The sequence below is a fragment of the Panthera onca genome, chromosome A1, assembly GCF_046562875.1.
Source record: "Panthera onca isolate mPanOnc1 chromosome A1, mPanOnc1 haplotype 2, whole genome shotgun sequence".
NCBI classification, from domain to species: domain Eukaryota; kingdom Metazoa; phylum Chordata; class Mammalia; order Carnivora; family Felidae; genus Panthera; species Panthera onca.
Genome location: NC_138339.1, coordinates 229000744 through 229019257, shown reverse-complemented (window position 1 = coordinate 229019257; position 18514 = coordinate 229000744). Strand labels below are relative to the sequence as shown.

General features: G+C 37.6%; 1 protein-coding gene across 3 annotated transcripts in view; it reads right to left on the bottom strand.

Annotated features, from left to right (window-relative positions):
* The window catches only part of N4BP2L2 (NEDD4 binding protein 2 like 2), an 84868-nt gene extending 75461 nt beyond the window's left edge, over positions 1–9407 (bottom strand). Inside the window, exons 1-2 of one of the 3 annotated variants that reach the window (XM_060637400.3) lie at positions 9219–9407; positions 6658–7916 (exon numbers count right to left, since the gene is read on the bottom strand). In XM_060637400.3, the coding sequence (XP_060493383.1) occupies positions 6658–7916 (1259 nt within the window). In that variant the 5' untranslated portion in view covers positions 9219–9407. The remainder of the gene's footprint in view (positions 1–6657; positions 7917–9218) is intronic. The other 2 variants (XM_060637401.3, XM_060637404.3) reach the window with 2 other exon arrangements.
* Positions 9408–18514: the final 9107 nt, after the last annotated feature.

The window sequence follows — 18514 nt, the reverse complement described above, 5'->3', positions numbered from 1 at the left end:
GCAAGGCTATTTTGCTTTATCATCATTTGTGTGCTCAGTGGAGTAGCACTTTTAATTTCCTTCAAGAACCTTTCCTTTGCAGTCACAATTTGGCTGCCTGTTTGGCTCAAGAGGCCTGGCTTTTGGCCCATCTTGACTTTTGGCATGCCTTCCTCACTAAGCATAATCACTTCCAGCTTATGATTTTAAGTAAGACGTGCAACTCTCCCTTTCGGAACACTTAGAGACCACTGTAGGGTAACTCACTGGCCTAATTTCAATATTGTTGTGTCTCAGGGAATAAGTAGGTCTGAAAATAGGGAGAGAGATGGGGAACAAAAAGCTGGTGGAGCAGTCAGAATACAATGTTTATCAATTAAGTTTCCTATCTTATATGGGCACAGTTCGTGGCACCCCAAAACAATTATAATAGTAACATATGAGTTGCCTGGGTGGCTCAGTCAATTAAGCATCTGACTTCGGCTCAGGTCATGATCTCACGGCTCATGAGCCGGAGCCCTGCATCTGGTTTTGTGCTGACAGCTCAGAGCCTGGAGCCTGCTTCCGAGTCTGTCTCTCCCTCTCTCACTCTGCCCCTCTCCCACTCACACTCTGTGTGTCTCTCTCTCCTTCAAAATTAAACATAAAAAAATTTTTTTAATAGTAACATCAAAGATGACTAATCACAGATTACCATAACAAATATACTAAAAATAAAAAAGTTTGAAATATTCTTAGAATTGCTAAGTGACATAAGGACATTCAGTGAACAAATGCTTTTGGAAGAATGGAGCAAAAGACTTTCTTGACACAGGGTTACTGCAAACCTTTAATTTGTAAAAAGCGCAGTATCTATGAAGCACAATAAAACAAGGTATGCTTGTACATTTTATAATAAAAATAAAAGTGCAGATATAAAAATAAAAAAATTTAAACACGCATTTCCAATTATAGAAACTATAGTTCGAATTACTTCAAACAAAGCAAATGAAATTAAATGGTTAGTTATTTGCGAGGCTGGAGTTGGATTTCTTTTTTAAGTCGCCATGATTTTTCCAAAATATACTATCTAACATAATTGGCATCTTATTTGTTTATACAGACAACCCAGAATATAAAAATGCTACAATATTAGCATTCCAAACCAAAGCTCAATCATCTAAAAATAATTTTGACCATAATCAGCCTTATCAAATTATTTTCAACAGTATCAGAAAACTGATACCACCTTTCTTAGACATCCTGTTTCATTGTTTTCCATTCTTTTATTAGCACTGATTTTTCAGATATTAATAATACCATACGACAAACGTATAATAGCTTTTGTACCCAAGAAATGTTTTAACCACAAAAAAAGGTAGGTGGCAGGGTGTGGAGAGGGGAGGAGATAGCAAATCAACTTACACCATTAAACCAAGTAAACATCAAACATGAATAAACCTCTATGAAGAACATCTTAAATATATAAATCATAATTACAGCAAATAATTTTAGCTTGGAGAGAGACTTTTTCCTCCCAGACTGTTCATGCAGCTTTTTAAAATTCCCTGAATTACCTCAAACTGTGAAGCTTTATTTTGGGGACTTATATAAAAAATTACCTGTAATCTATTTGGATATATTTGATGCCATATCAACCATCTGAACCAAAAATAAGTTACTTAAAAATATTAACATTTTCAAAATTCTTATGGTCAGATTCCATTAGAACTTTCACACATTAAGTAAGGTGTTAAAATGAATCCTCCAAATGTCAAAACTTAGAACTCTGAAAAATCAAGTATCTAATAAAAAAAAAATCAGGTATGAACTCACTGGCTACTTGATTTGTATTTTCCAGAATATCTATCTTTTTGAAAACTTACTATATGACAAGCATTTTATGTATATCTATGACCCCATTTAACTCTCCTGACAACTTTGCCAATTTGATATTAAACAAATCCAGAAAAAAAAATGACTTCAGAAATCAGGCTCCTGGAGTTACATAGCAGTGTCAGAGACAAAACCAATGGCTTACAATGAGGCCTGCTTCCTGGTATTCACCCCCTCCTATAATCCCTTCCCCTTTAGTGTGGGTGGGAGTCAGTGACTACAGCTTCTAACACAATATGGCAAGGTTGATGTAATGTCCCTTCTGAGATTAGATTATAGAAAAAAGTGACTTATGTTTTAGGCTCAAAGCTGGCTCCCCTTCTCTTATCCGAGCTGTGAATGGAGAGCATCCCAAGGAGAAAAGAACCAAGGGAGGTCTCCAGCCTATAGCCAGCAACTAAATGAAGCCTTCAACCCAACAGCTCACAAGGAACTAAGCCTTGTCAACAACCTCAGTAGAGATGTTCCAAGCAGATCCACCCCAACCTTCAGATCAGAACAGAACCCTAGCCAACACTTTAATCAATAGCATTGTTAAAGACCTTGGACCCAGAGGCACCCAGATAACTGCACCCAGACTCCTGTCCTTCAGAAACTGTGAGATGATAAATGTTTGTTGCTTTAACTGTTTTTAATAAGGTAATTTGTTACACAGCCACAGATAACTAGCAGTCTGTGCTTATAATTCTTCACTTAAGTAAGGAACAAGTGAATCCCATTCCTTAACTGTTTTGGGAACCCTAATGGCCTATTATGAGTTAATTTTCATAATTTATTTTTAAATTTTCTAATAACTATACATTATTTTCTCTAATAATCCATGTGCATTTACGACCAGAAGTGATTTTTCCAAAAAAAATCTGAGTAGAACTGACATTTCATGAATGCTTTATCTCCTTATTTACTGAGTGACCCTGCATACCCTTATCCCCAAACCACTTCACTGGGGCACTTCACTCTCTAAATACTCTTTCAATTAAGAATAGGTATCTACTAGGGGCACCTGGGTAGCTCAGTCGGTTAGGTGTCCGACTTCCGCTCAGGTCATGATCTCACGGTTTGTGAGTTCAAGCCCCGCGTGGGGCTCTGTGCTGACAGCTCGGAGCCTGGAGCCTGCTTCGGATTCTGTGTCTCCTCTCTCTGCCCTGCTCACGCTCCCTCTCTCTCTCTCTCCCTCAAAAATAAACATCAAAAAAATTTTTTTTCTTTAAAAATAACAGATACCTACATAAGGAAAGGTCAATCTTTTCCTCTGGAATTTAAACTGAGATCTCCTCCAAAAGCAGGGAGGAAGAAAAAAAAAAATCTCTTCCCATTTCTCTTTAAACTGCAATTTCTTGGGGCACCTGGGTGGCTCACCTGGTTAAGCTTAAGCGTCGGACTCTTAATTTCATCTCAGGTAATGATCTCACAGTTCCCATAGGACTGAGTCCCGCATTGGGCTCCATGCTGACAGCAGGGAGCCTGCTAGGGATTCATTCTCTTCCTCTCTCCCTCTCCCTCTCCCTCCCTCTCCCTCTCTCTCTCTCTCTCTCTCTCTCTGCCATTCCCCCACTCACCCACACTCTCTCTCTCTCAAAATAAATTAAAAAACTAAAAAAAAAAAAACCCTACAATTCCTTATGGCTGCTATAACAAATTACCACAAACTTGGTGGCTTAAAACAGCATGTATTATATTATAGTTCTGAAGGTCAAAAGCCTGAATTCAGCTCCACTGTGCTAAAATCAAAATGTGGGTAGGCTGGCATTCCTCCTGGAGACTCCTTAGGAGAATCTGTATCCTCGCCAAATTTTCCAGCTTCTAAAGGCCACCTCCATATGGTCCCTTCCTCCATCTTCAAAACCAGCAGTGTAACATCTTTCTTCCTCTCTGAAAGTGCTTCAGTATTTATCTCTTATCAACTCCCAACATTTTGCTAATATAATAATGAAATTAGTTGCCCATTTCTGAAAATACATTTGCTGTCATTAGTGAAACCAGTAGAGTAGAAGAAATGCATATTACCTAAAATATCTTAGGTTCAACTTTCCTCCCTTGTATGAACAGGGTCTATAGTCCACACCCCTAGGAATGACACCCAAAGCTTGATCCCTAAATGGTCCTGTGTCCAATCCCTGACTCCAGAGGATTCTGTTTGGCTGATGCCAATTACAATGGTAACAAATTCCACATCTAGAAATTGTTGAATTCTGCCTGAAATAAACCTTTAATCAAAGCACCGTAAGTTTTCCTAAAAGGACAAAGAGCTAGCACCTCCACGTACCTACAAAGGGGTATGAACTGTTTTGCACTAGCTTATTCATAAATATTTAAACTCTGTAATTGTGCTAGAACTTAATCTAAAACTTATTTCATTAAAATCTGTTAGCAAAGTTGTGGGTAAACAATTAAGTAAAAAATTTGGTAAAGACAAATACTACATGAGTTCAGAAGGATAACTGAGGGCTGAGATGACAAACCAAAACCTCAAAAGGCAGAGGCATTCAAAAGAACCTTTGAATAAGTACTGACAACAATGAATGGACAGGTATTCTGTCTCCTACTATAGAGGGCAGGTGCTAATCCAACTATAGAAGGACATGAAGATGGGAGAGGTGGGCAAGGACTAAATGAAGAAGAAGGGGACTTGAATACCTTTCTTTCTTCAAAGCCCATTTTGGGGGCACCTAGGTGGCTCAGTCAGTTAAGCATCTGACTTCAGCTCTGGTCATGATCTTGTGGTTCGGTGCATGAGTTCAAGTCCTGCACTGGGCTCTCTGCTGTCAGCACAGAGCCCGCTTTGGATCCTCTGTCCCCTTTTCTCTCTGCCCCTCTCCCACTCACTCACTCTGTCTCTCTCTCAAAAATAAATAAAAACATTAAAAAAAAAAAAAAGTGGTGACCTAGGGGCTCCTGGGTGTCTCAGTCGGTTAAGTGTCCCATTCAGCTCAGGTCATGATCTCGCAGTTTGTGAGTTCAAACCCCGCATGGGGCTCGGTGCTGACAGCTCAGAGCCCCAAGCCTGCTTCAGATTCTGTGTCTCCCTCTCTCTCTCTGCCCCTCCCCTGCTTGTGCTCTCTCTCTCTCTCAAAATAAATAAAAACATTAAATTAAAAAAATTAAAAGAAAATAAGTAAATAAACACACATTTATATAAAAAAAAAAAGGTGGTGACCTAAACCGATACGCTTGCTTCTTTTAAATAAGCTTTTTAAAGTCAGGAGTCAGGTATCGGGCCCTGCATGCAATAGATATTAAAGTGAAGGAGCAGAGAAGAAACACGCTATCATTTATATCTATAGTTTGATCTTGTCCCAGGTTTTGTAACTTCTCCTAAGCCCTTTAACCTGAACCTATTCTCTTAAGCCTCTGCTCCTTCTATGAAATGAAAATAACACAACCAATCTTACAAGATTTTTATATGTGAAAGTACTCTGTAAATTGTAAATCATGACACAAATGGTAGTTACTACTATAACATCCACTCCTATACACCTAATTCCTCAAATATGCATATTATATATAATCACCTCTATCATTTCCAACTATAATTATTCCTCCTTGAAATTCTATCACATACCTTATTCACCTTCGGTTTCAACATACTCCAATGTTATCTCAAATCTCATCTTTCTTTCTTCAATTTATTCTATACCCACGCATAGTCAGGTGACCCTAGCTAGGAGATCCCTTCATACAATTTCCAAATTGCAACTGTTTCTTTCTTCTGGTCTTATATTCTAAATCTAGGAGACTGCCCATGTTCGTGAGACTTCACCCTTAATTTCTGTACTTTCTAAAGAGTTGAAATCTCATCTTCTCTACAAAATCTTCATTAAAATAAAAGGAATAGAAATGCAAAGACCTAAATTTAAATTCATTTACAAAGATCACAGCTTACGATCTAGCTTAAAATAAATGTCTGTACCATAAGTTTAATCTTTAATTTCTTGCTTCTGAAGAAACTTCTATTCAGACTGTTTTGCAAGAAAATACAAAACATTTATATAATGGTTCTTTGGACTTCTTTATCCTCACCACCAAGACATCAAGTTTTCTTTTTCTCCTTACCTAGCATACATCTTGAATCATCCTACAAAAACTGCAAAGAATTTGTATTGCTTTTCTTTGTGTTATTTTTCACAACTGCTTTCATTTCACAAATGAAATCAAGTGCATCAATATTCTTTTTTTAAAAATGTAAACAAAAACAAGAATTTGAAACATTTTGTCATTCAATAATATATCACCAGCTGTAACTCCATTTTACTCAGGTACTGCTCACTTCAGACTCCTTAAACGTAAAGAAATCAAAAGGTTCCCTCTGTCAATCAACGGTATGAACACAGCACAGTGCTTAAAACACACCCACACCTTCTTTTCTTGGGTTATCTCATTTACTTCTCACAATTATTTCAGGAAAATAAGTATTACTCATTCTATTAACAAATAGCAAAACTTGTCCAAGGCCATAAAGTTTGAAAAAATGAAATCAAAAGCCTGAGTCCAGCTCTTCTTGAATCTGACTTAAAAAGGGAAGGCTAATACAGTTCTCAAATAGCATTTACTTACATCACTGTCATAATTATACAATGGTGTATCTATTTTTAAAACCCTCAGCAGAATCTTTACATGCCAATTCTCCTTTACTCCATCAGGAAACATCCTTTTAAATATTTACACCATCAGATACCATTCTCAAGTGTAACAAATTAAAATTTTTCTGCTAGAAACATGAAAACATTTGTCATTGATTACAACTATCATCTATGATTTTTAAGTAATGAATTACCAAGTATTTACTTGGTATCCTTTACTCACCGAGACAACGTTGTTTTCCCAGAACCAGGCAACCCTCTTAAAAGAATAAGTAGTTTCTGCAATTTATTTAACTTTTCCTCTTGAAACTGCTGGTTCATAAGCCTGTGTGTTCCATGATGGTTGTCCATAGAAGTATCTTTCCAACATCCTTCACTGGTTTCATAGAAACCATTACTCACATATCCATCCTGCACACTGTAGCCATTTGTAGAGGAATGATCTCTACTGGTGTTCTCACTACAATCAATATAGTCATTGTTCTGATCAAAAGTCAAACAGTTCCAGTTAACGTGACAACCATTTACATGATACCCATTTTGAAACTGAGAACCATCTTGGGCATGGAAATTATTTGATGGTGGATTTGGTGGAGCATCGAATCTTTGAATATTTAAATGATAGTTAAAACTGGGAAGAGGAGGACCGGGGGGTACTATAAAAGAATGTACTGACTGCCATTCAGGCCTGAAGGAAGTAAACGCATCATCACAAAATGCAGGTATTACTTGTCCATTACAAGGATATCTGCCTGGCTCGGTTCCCACGTGCTGTGGATAACCACAATGTGACTGAAGAACATTCCTAATATCTCTTTTCTTTCCTTCTTCAGATTTTAACAGATCATTATCATGGCCCTGATGACAGGCAGTAACTTGTTCCTCAGAGGGTTCAGGTTCTTTCCAACTTCCTTCCAACTCATCTTTTTCATTTTCAAGCTCTTCAATTTCTTTGTAAAACTGGAATAATTCATTGTCAAGCTCTGATTCTTTGGAGTTAAATTTCTGTTTCGTTTCTCGTCCTTTGTCAGCTATACCATTGATAGTGCCTGACTGATTCCTCCCTTCATTACATTTCCTCTTCTCAGGCGGTTTGTAAATGGGTCCTATAAATGCTTTACTTGTGCTATATATCTCATCATCTGTAGATACCAATGGAGGACCTGTATCCTGTAAAATCTGTGCATCAATGGATTCGATAACATCTGGTCTATTATTACCAGGCACCTCATCACGCACAGGTTTCGGCGAGTCTGTAGCTTTGATTTTGTCCTCCTGAGGATAACTATGTCCTCTGACATCAACAACCGTCACAGGAACCCAATCATTCCCAGTTTTCTCTTGGATTCTGTGAAAATCAGCACTACCATGGTGGGAAAAAACATAAGCCTCTTCAGCTGACTTCAATTTTTTATAGCATGGTTCACTTGTTAGTTCTTCACCATGATCCAAGGATTTTGCTTCAATTTCACCATAAGGCATCTGGGGAACAAATAAATCACATAATTATTAGCTAATATTTTAAAAATCTAAACAAAAGTTTTTCAGAAACACGAAAACAGAAAAGACATTTGAATGTGTGATATACACAATTAATGGTAACATTTTCCCAAAATACAAAACTTACAAAGTTGTCATTTTATAACTACTTACTATTTAAGTATTGTTATAATGATTTGGGGGGGGGGGGTAAGTCTCACTGAAGGTAAGTAAGTTATCTTTTTTTAAAAAAAAAGGTATATCTCACCTTTAATGGAAATGATGCATTTCTGAACTTAAAGAACTTAAGTTTGGAAAATTAAATCAGTAATATATATTTGATGATATACACAATTGTGTACTAAGATGGAGAGTAAATCTGCCAGCCAAACTGACACATTTCCAAAATGGTGTGATAAATGGCATTTTAAACCCTTACTGTTTAAAATCACTACATCTTTGGGAGTAAATGGATCCAGCTCTCAAACCTCAGCGTCTCCTTAGCCATCAAATGTTACGTTACCTGAAATGCCAGACTTTACAGACCCTATTCCTGTTAGTGTAAAAGTGGTTTCCAACCGGCTGTACTGCATTAATTTAAAAGAAAAATAAATAAACAAACAAACTTCAGTTGCACTAAGAGTGACTCAAACATGTCACATTACGTTTAGGAATCTGGCAACTCCCCAAATCAAAGCGCTGATCTTTTCCACATGCTTGGTCAATCTCAAAGATAAATTCTGCTTCCCCTGAAATTACTTAGGGACCCTCAAAAGTGCGATCCCAAAGCCCGTTTTACATACTTCTTCATTCTGCCCTCTCTCTGGTGTTCCTCTAACAGAGAGGAAAAGGGGCAAAAAAGACGAACTAAACGATACAGGTAGGCCTACAGAGACTGAAGATGATACAACTGCAAAGAACGCCGTCCTTTTGGAAACGGCCCCCCTTCCAAGCGCCTCCGGCCATCTCTCCGCTTCTCATTTCCTCATTCGAAATATCATAAAAGTCTCAAAGAACAACAAGCGGTTGCATTAACACGGCGTGGCCTATACACAACCTGAGTCCCATGGCCTCCTGACCTCTAAAGAGGGCAGCCCGGGCAAAAGTGCGTCAGCCGGGGTCTTTGTCCCAATGGAGGCTGTTCGGGTTGTCAGAAATTCAAGGGATCTCCGAGACTCAAAGGTGCACTCCGGACTAATCAAAAGGGTCCAGCCAAGAGCAGACGAGAGCCCCCCCCCCCCCAAAAAAAAAGACAAACGTCACCGTCACTACCCCACCCTTACTTAAAATGGGGTGTTTACTCACCTTACACTACAGCTCTGCATTGACTTTTACCTCCCAATAAAATCCTCGTCTAGAAAGACACGAACATCTGAAAAGGTAAAAGCAACGCGCAAACACCGCCCCAAAGCAGAGAGGAACTAAACCCCAAGCCCTCAGCATCTGGGCAAGCTGCACCGCCGTACGCAAGATGGCGGCCACCGCGCTGTTGCCCCGGCAGGAATTACGGATTTGCGCTCGGCATTGTGGGAACTGAAGTCCAGCGTTCGCACCGGGCCTGGTAAACTCGGCGCTCGGAGACTTGGTCTCCCAGAATTCATTGCGTGAGAGACACACTAGCTGTGACAAACGTAAACCCTAACTAGTTCCCAGATCTGGAGCGGGGAAGTGATTTAGACCTGTCAACTTGGGCTGAAAACGGCAGTGACCCTACTCTGGGATTCATCCGTAAAGGAAAAGAGAACGTGAGTGCCTGGCATCCCAGATACATAAGCCGCTCTCAGCGCAATGCTTTTGAGACTTTCTAGGAGACCATCAATCAGGCTTTTCAAAGGGGCCTCAACCTTTGTTACCGCCAAGTAGGGTTGCCGGCATTTCTACGAAAAACCACTCAGTAATTTTAAGTTCACGTTCTTCTATCCATGGAGACAATCACTGCAGCAGCGCCTTAAGTGCGTAAGAGAAAATTATTTAGTATCGTAACTATGTTGTGTTTTGAGAAACAAAGGCCAATTACTGAATTGCCCGTTAAAAATCAATTTGTAACAAGCGCTTAGAACAGCACCTGTTGAAAAGTAAGTGCTGTGTGTCTGTTAAATTAGAAATAATTATTTTTTAAATGAACAATTTGGCAATCCTCACCCAAGAGCCCTTTCTTTCCGCTACCACCCCACACTCTCTGGGCCCGCTCCCTTCCCTGTATTCTTTCCTGCCACTACAAGTGAAACTGCTAATGTCTTCGTGTTTAAATAAATCTTTCTGTTGTGATAATGTTTTAATTTATAAATATAATAGTTAAAATCATACTCTGGAATATTTGCATTTAATTATTTAACAGCTTTATGATCAAGAGGGCTTATGCTTATCACCAAAGCAATCCATCCCCTTATAAACAATCTTCCTCAAATACAAATTCCTACGTCGACCTTCGATGTTTCCTCGTAATTAGATTCCAGTTATGCATTCTCTGCGAAAACAACCACTTAAGTGAAGTTGTGTCTGTCTCAGGATATTGTGTATGGAGGTTCAGGATGTCTGTCCACCATAAGTTGACATTAGTCTTTATCACCCTATCAAGGTGTTTTCCAGGTTCTCCACTGTGTATCTTACCACTGGCAACTAATAGGCAGTCTATGAAGAGACACTTTGACATCAAGCAAATATCTTTCTCCGAATCAAACTCTACCTATGATTCAACCTCCACTGAAGATCCTTGCTGCAACTGATCTTTACAATGACGGTTACAAACTGTAGATTTTTTTACCCCTAACTCCTTCAAGCGCTCCACCTTTACTACAGGTGATTCTGCTTTTTATAAAGAAGAGCTCTCCTTGTTTACTATCAGCATGAATTTATGCATTCCTTTTTGTTCAAGAAGTAATAATCCATTGCTGTCTTTTACTTATTTAATTAGCTGGTTAGTTATATTAGATAATTTTTAGGACAGTTCTGGATCCTTAGAAAAACTGAGTATATATAGTACAAAGTTCCCACGTACTGTACCCTCCCAACCACACACACACACACACACACACACACACACACAGTTTCCACTATTATTAACCTCTTATATTACTATTATACATTGTTATAATTAGTGAATCAATATTGATACATTAACATTAATTACAGTCCATAGTTATTTAGATTTCTTTAGTTGTTACCTAATTCCCTTTCCTTTGCACAATCCCTTCCAAGACACCATATTACGTGCAGTTGGCATTTCTCCTTAGGCTCCCCTTGGCCATGTGTCAGTTTCTCAGACTCTATTTGTTTTTGGTGACCTTGACAATTTTGAGGAAAACTGGTCAGGTATCTTGTAGGATGCCTTTCTGCTGGAATTTATCTGATGTTTTTCTCATGATTAGACTGGGGCATGGGGTTTTGAGGTAAAGTGTCACTTTCATCACATCATAACAGGGGTAATACTACGAACATAATTTATGATCGTGTATGTTAAACTTGATCACTGCCTAAAGCAGCATTTACACATCTCTCCACAGTAAAATTAGTCTTTTTCCCCCTTTCCATACTGTACTCCTTGGAAGTCACTGTGCACAATGCACATTTCTGGTTGTTAACCTCCCTTTCCATTAGTGTATTTACATATTTTATTTGAACTTCTGCATGGGATATTGTTCTCTTCTTCCCCATCCTTATTTATTTTGAAGCTCAAAGCATCAGATTTGGCTAGCTTCACCTGGCTCCCTTTGACCTGCATGTTGAGCACTTCCTTTTGTGGCACAATAATTTTCCAGGCTTGTTTTGTACATTTGTTACTCCTACCCTGGAGTCAACAAATTCTCCAAAGCCTTGTTTTCTTTTGTGTTTTTTTACTGGAAAATGGCATTTAGAAGCTAAGACCTTAGAACTAAGTGTGCTTATTGATCCTGGGGTATTACTGCTTTTAGGCCCTCTCAGTAGGCAGAAGTGAGGAAGAAGGGAATAGATATATTTTTTTTTTCACTTAAGAAATCATGAATATTGATACTTACAATCCAATCCAATTCCTCAGTATTCCTTGTTGCCTTCCCCATTTCATATTTGTGTCTGCCTTTGTTAACAGGGAAAAACTTGTTTTCAAACAGCAACAACACATTTACTTATTACCCTCATCCTATATTGCACATAAAATAGTTTAAGAATTGTTACATTCAGGGGCACCTGGGTGGCTCAGTCAGTGGAGTGTCCGACTTTGGCTCAGGTCATGATCTCACAGCTCATGGGTTCGAGCCCCACATCAGGCTCTGTGCAGACAGCTCAGAGCTTGGAGTCTGTTTCCAATTCTGTGTCTCCCTCTCTCTCTGCCCTTCCCCTGCTCGTGCTCTGTCTGTCTCTCTCAAAAATAAATAAACATTAAAAAAAATTTTTTTAAAGAATTGTTACATTCATATGATTACAAAAGCAAACCTACTAAATGGGGTTCAAGCCTTGTTTGTAGTTCTACCCTAGATTGAGGGTTGAAAGTAAAAATACTATGTGCAAAAATAATTTGGATTAGTTCTCTGACCTTATCCAATCCTACTTCAGTGGGTAGTCATTTGAAATACACTTGAATTCACTTGCTTCTATTTCTAGTTTTAGTTCGTTTTTCCTTCCATTATTGATCATTTCATTTTACTTTTAGAATATGTAGCATAATATGCTTACAAAAATCTAACATACAAAACAGTGTAATCAGAGAAATCTCACTCTCTTGTCTTGAACTCTTCTTGCTACTACCCTTTATATGTATACAGTTTTATTGTTTTTTGATATATCCTTCCTGTGTTTCTTTTTGTAAAAATAAGTGGATAAATGTGTGTTTTCTTTCGTACTCCAAAGTGAACGTACCATATATGCTGTTTTGCATTTTGCTTTTTTTCAGTTAATAATATCTTCTGGAGATCACTTTGCATCAATTTATAGAGATCATCTTCATTCCTTTTTTTTTTTTTACAGCTGCAATACTCCATTGTGTAATTATACTACAGTTATTCACTTAAAATCTGATGCTTGGATATTTAGGTAGTATCCAACATTTTGTAACCACAAATAATGCTGCAATACTAACCCTGTGTTTTTATATTTTAAGAGGACTATCTTTATTTTTTTTAATGTTTATTTGTTTTTGAGAGAGAGACAGACAGAACATGAGTGGGGAAGGCACAGAGAGAGAGGGAGACACAGAATCCAAAGCAGGCTCCAGGCTCTGAGCTGTCAGCACAGAGCCCAATATGGGGCTCAAACTCATAAACCGTGAGATCGTGACCTGAGTTGAAGTCAGACGCTTAACTAACTGAGCCACCCAGGAAGACTATCTTTAGAGTAAGTTCCCAAAAGTGGGATTGCTGGATCAGAAGCTAATTCCATATGTACTGCATATTGGCAAATTTTCTTCCATAGAGATATCATTTTGCACGCCCACCAGCAATTTATGAAAATGCCAACTTACCTGAACTTTTGCCAACATAATGAGTGAGAAATTGTATGTCAGTATAGTTTTAATTTACATTTACATTACTTACTGTAAGTTAGGGAGATTTTTATGTCTTTTCTGTGGATTGTTTACCTTTGGCACATGTTTTATTTGATTGTTTTAGTCTTTTTAAACTCAATTTAAAATAGTTAGGGATATTGGCCCTTTATATGGCATATTTCTTGCAACAGTTTCTTCGAATTTATGTGTCTATTCGTATGTGCTTTGGGTTTTTGTCCCCCCTCATGTAAAAATTTTTATTTTTTTGGCAAAACTCATTCCTTTATTGCATCTGGACTTTAAGTCATCACAAGAGAGTCTTTACAAACATGCAGGGTAATAGGAATTGTTTTATGCCTTCTGCTAGATCTCCAATCCACTTGGAGTTTATACTTACATATGGTATAGGAAATGAGTTTCTAATTTTCCCAAACATGATTTATTAAACAGTCCATCTTTGCCTCAGCAGTTTGAGATACCACTTTTATCATATATTAAATGTCCACATAAGCCTGAATTTTCTATTTTATTCAATTAGTCTTTCTGTCTACTCATGTACTAGTACTACACTTTTAATTGTATCGTGTAGGGCTTATCCACCCCACTCCCCAATACCTCTTACTTTTTAGAAATTTCCTAGCTATTCTGAAATAGTTCTGAGAAAAAGGTCTTTGGCACTTTTTAAGTTGGGATTGTACTCCATTCATAAATCAGCTTAAAGAAGAACTGATATATGAGTAATATTGACACATCCTGAGAATAGAAAGATATTTGATATTTGAACAAATAGATATTTGTTCAAGTCAGTTTTTGTGTCAGAATATTTATAGTTTCCTTCACATAGGTTTTGAACATTTTATTAGGTTTATTCCCAAGTATTTTATCTTTTTAGTTACTATTGTAAATGATACATTCTTTTTTTCTTTCATGAGATTGCCTAACTGGTTGTGTAAGTTAAGGCTGTTATTTTTCACATTAACTTCATATCTTCCTACCTTACTGAATTATTTTGTTTGTTTGAGGTAGTTTAGTATTGATTCCTAGGGCTTAACAGGTATGATAAGATGTCGTCTGTAAACAGAGATAGTTCTTTTCTTCTTGTTGTTCAATTATATCTCTGGGGCATCTGAGTGGCTCAGTCAGTTAAGCGTCTGACTTCTGCTCAGGTCATGATCTCACGGTTAGTGAGTTCGAGCCCCACGTCAAGCTCTGTGCTGACAGCTCAGAGCCTGGAGTCTACTTTGGATTTTGTGTCTCCCTCTCTCTCTGCCTCTCACCTGCTCCCGCTGTCTCTCTCTCTTTCTTTCAAAAATAAATATTAAAAAAATTTAATTATTATATCTCTAATTGATTTCTCTTGTCTAATTATATTGGCTCATACTTCTAGCACAATATAGTAATGGAGATAGTGATCATCTTTGCTTTGTTCCTGACTTAAGTGTAAACATCTTTAGTGTTTCTTCATTAAATTATAGAAAGTATTTAGAAAATATCCATCCATTTCTATTTTCTCAGGAGTTTAGGAATGAGTGTTGAATTTAGATAGTGTTTTTCAGCAACTAGACATACTCATATGGTGAATTAAATTAATATTTCCTAATACTAAACTATATTTTCATACTTGATATGAGTCCTACTTGGTCACAATACACTGTTTTCTTAAGGTAGTACTAGAAATTATTCACTATATTTTCTCTAGGATTTTTGCACTGGTATTTTTAAGGGATGTGGGTTTGCAATTTTTGGGGTCTTTTCATAATCAGGTTTAGGTATCAGAGACTAGTCACTGATGGAAAAATTAGAAACAAAATAATTGGGATGCCTGGCTGGCTCAGTCAATAGAGCATTCAACTCTTGATCTCAGGGTCATGAGTTTGAGTTCCACATTGGGTGTGGAATCTATTTAAAAAAAAAAAACAAAATAGTTAAGAGTTCCACTGGGAAAGTCCCCTTTGATCTTCTTTCTCTGAACATCCTTTAATAAGCTTTATTTTTTCTTGTCTTCACATTCTTTGTTCTTGTGGGCCTTCAATTTTCTAATATTCTTATGAATAAGGACTACCCGTGGTATGCACCATCTTTGAACTTTTGTATATAGCAATAAAAAACATCTTACCCACTAGAATGCTTCCTATGGTATACATTGGCTTAGAGCCCTCTTATTTTCTTCCTCCTTTAAGTAATTCTTGTTTGCAAAATGAGAGTTTACTTTGGAGCCTTTTTTTTTTTTTTTTTTTTTTTTTTTTTTGTCACATATATAGTGCTTATTGTGTTTAGCCTTTCCATCCCTGGCTGTTACAAACTCAGAATTGATAGCATCATTTTTTCCTGGTTTCTCATCACATTCTGGTGATATCTGCAGTGGCTCCCTTGGTTGTACCTTTATAATGTTAGGCCCATGACTTAAGTCCATATCATTTCTTCCAGTCCCTGTTCCATCCTGATAGATCTTAAGAATGGACCGTGCCAGTTTGGCCATTCACAATTACTAAGCTCTTTTTCTACCATAAGTAGCCACCAATATCTAGAGATAGAGGAGGTTGTATGGCTCCTTGCCACAACTTTTCAGGTTGTAAAGAAAGCAAATCCCAGACTAAATTCTGCTACATATACACACATTTATTAACAAATGGCTACAAAACAAAGTAACAGCAATTATAAATCTGGTTTGCAAGCTCAGTGAAGTCCTAACTTTGTCCTAAATGTGTTAACCACAATTTGCATGGAGGTTTCATTGAAACCAACAGCAATAGAGAAAAATTCAGTTACTTTATACATGGCAGGCAATAGGAATCCTCCAAATTGGTGGCTGAACACAAACTTTTTCAAAATAAAACTTCATTCCACTCCAAAACATACCCTGTTAGTGCAAGGATGATGATTGTTTCTATATTCCAACACACCTATCTTTCTATGTATCTACACATGTATCTTTAACATCACTAATTTTATCAACAAAAATCTGTTTCTAACATCAGATAGGCATTGGTCAGAGGTGATGTAGTAGTCATCTCTGGAACATGGTCTTAAATGGGAGCTAACCATCCCTGAAATATATATTTCTGATGAGGGTACAGACCACCCTTAGGGTATAGATTTCAGCTAACACACACACTTTGATATCATATTGTTTATACTAAAGTACTTAAACTACAGGCAACTTATAACAAAATATAAGCCAAGCCTCAGTTTGTTTGGCCTGCCTGCCTGACTTGTATTGCCCTGCTCCCAAAATGACACTAGAAGACATTTTGTAAATAAGAAAATGGGGGCGCCTGGGTGACTCCGTTGAGCGTCTGACTTCAGCTCAGGTCATGATCTCATGGTTCGTGAGTTTGAGCCTGGGTCAGGCTCTGTGCTGACAGCTCAGAGCCTGGAACCTGTTTCAGATTCTGTGTCCCCCTTTCTCTCTGACCCTCCCCTACTTGTACTCCGTCTCTGCCTCTCTCTCAAAAATAAACATTGAAAAAAAGAAACAAAACAATGCTTTTATTTAACTTAGTGTGTTCAATGCACTTGTCCCTGAAAGTGACAGTGTGAGTAATCCTAAACAGAGAAGCAAGGGAGAGCATTTTTTCCTTAGCAGTGGTTACAGCAAGGAAGGTGGTAACAATACAGGTGTAATGAGGCTGCCGCAGGGGGCCAGCTAGCTTCCCAAGTTGGTCCAGGCCTTGGAATACCCACCATTAGATCTTCTAACAAGTATGTTCTCTGGTGATGGGCATAATTACCCCCACTCACCTTTCAGTCTATATTCACAGAAAGCCAAACTTTACAATTGATATAGCATACCAGACTTCACACAAATAAAATGATGCAAAGAAATGGAAGAAGAAATAAGCAATTCTTTTCAATGAACCCTGAGAAAGCTCTTCTTAAAACCATCTTTCTACAAAGCCACATAAATTTTTATCCTATTCATAAAGAAAATCTGCATTTGATAATTTTTGTATCTAGGGGCGCCCGGGTGGCTTAATTGGTTAAGCGTCCCACTACGGCTCAGATCATGATCTAACAGTTCGTGAGTTCAAGCCCCACATGGGGCTCCACACTGACAGTGTGGAGCCTGCTTGGGATTCTCCCTCTCTCCCTCTCTGCCTGCCCCCCTCCATGCTCTCAATTCCTCTCTCTCTCAAATATAGAAATAAACTGAAAAAAAAAAGATAATTTCTGTATCTAGAACAGGAAATTTCATGGGATTGGGTAAAAAAACTTATGTAATAAAATATATCATACTTTTATTTCATGGAATGTAATTAATTCCCACAAATGTTTATGGATCTGGACATGAAGCCTTTATGTTTCTAATCAGGAGTTGCAGAAATAACTTCTTTCTTGGCTGTGTAGTACCAAGGTCATTGGAAAGTATACCTTGTAGGCAGTTTTCCAGACAACTAGTCAATATATTTGCTTTTTTTTTTTTTTTAATATACAGCTTCAGTAAAACCATGACTTTCATGGTTTCACTAGTTTTCCATCAGTGATGTGATATATTGATTTTTCCATTATAAATATTTGTAGTTACCATGCAGTAAAATTTATTTTTAAAAAATAATGACATTTCATTACGTAAAGATGATATTTATTATTTTTAGAACCTAGAAATGCAGAAGCTGAATTTATTTTTAACTCAATCATTGTTTAAGACTGCTGAGAGGAGAGTGATTGGGGGATGGTTTATTAAAGTTTTTCCTATTAAAGATTTTTCCCTCTATTTTATTAAAGTGATGCATTGTTATCACAGAAAATGCAGAAATACAAAAAGGATAAAGAAGTTATATTATTTGGTGTTAGCCATAAGTACCAATTCTGACCAAATTAATCAGAAGGAAATTTAGGGGAAAGATATCAAAGATGTCAGAGAACCCAGGATCAGCTGGGGACCCAGCATGGAAATAGATGAATGGATGCAAGGGTTTTTAGGAATAGCTCACTAGGAGAACCATGGCAGCAGGAAGTATATCTGCAGAAAAGTCTTGCCAGCACTGCGGTGAACATTGCTTGCCATGAATTTTTGACCATCATACTCTTTTGACATTAGTTCAAAATTCAGAATCTCAGGAGAAACATATGATTATCCAAATCCTAGGTCATGTGCCCATACACTGACTGTACCAGAAGAGAGAAAATGGAAGTCTGGCCC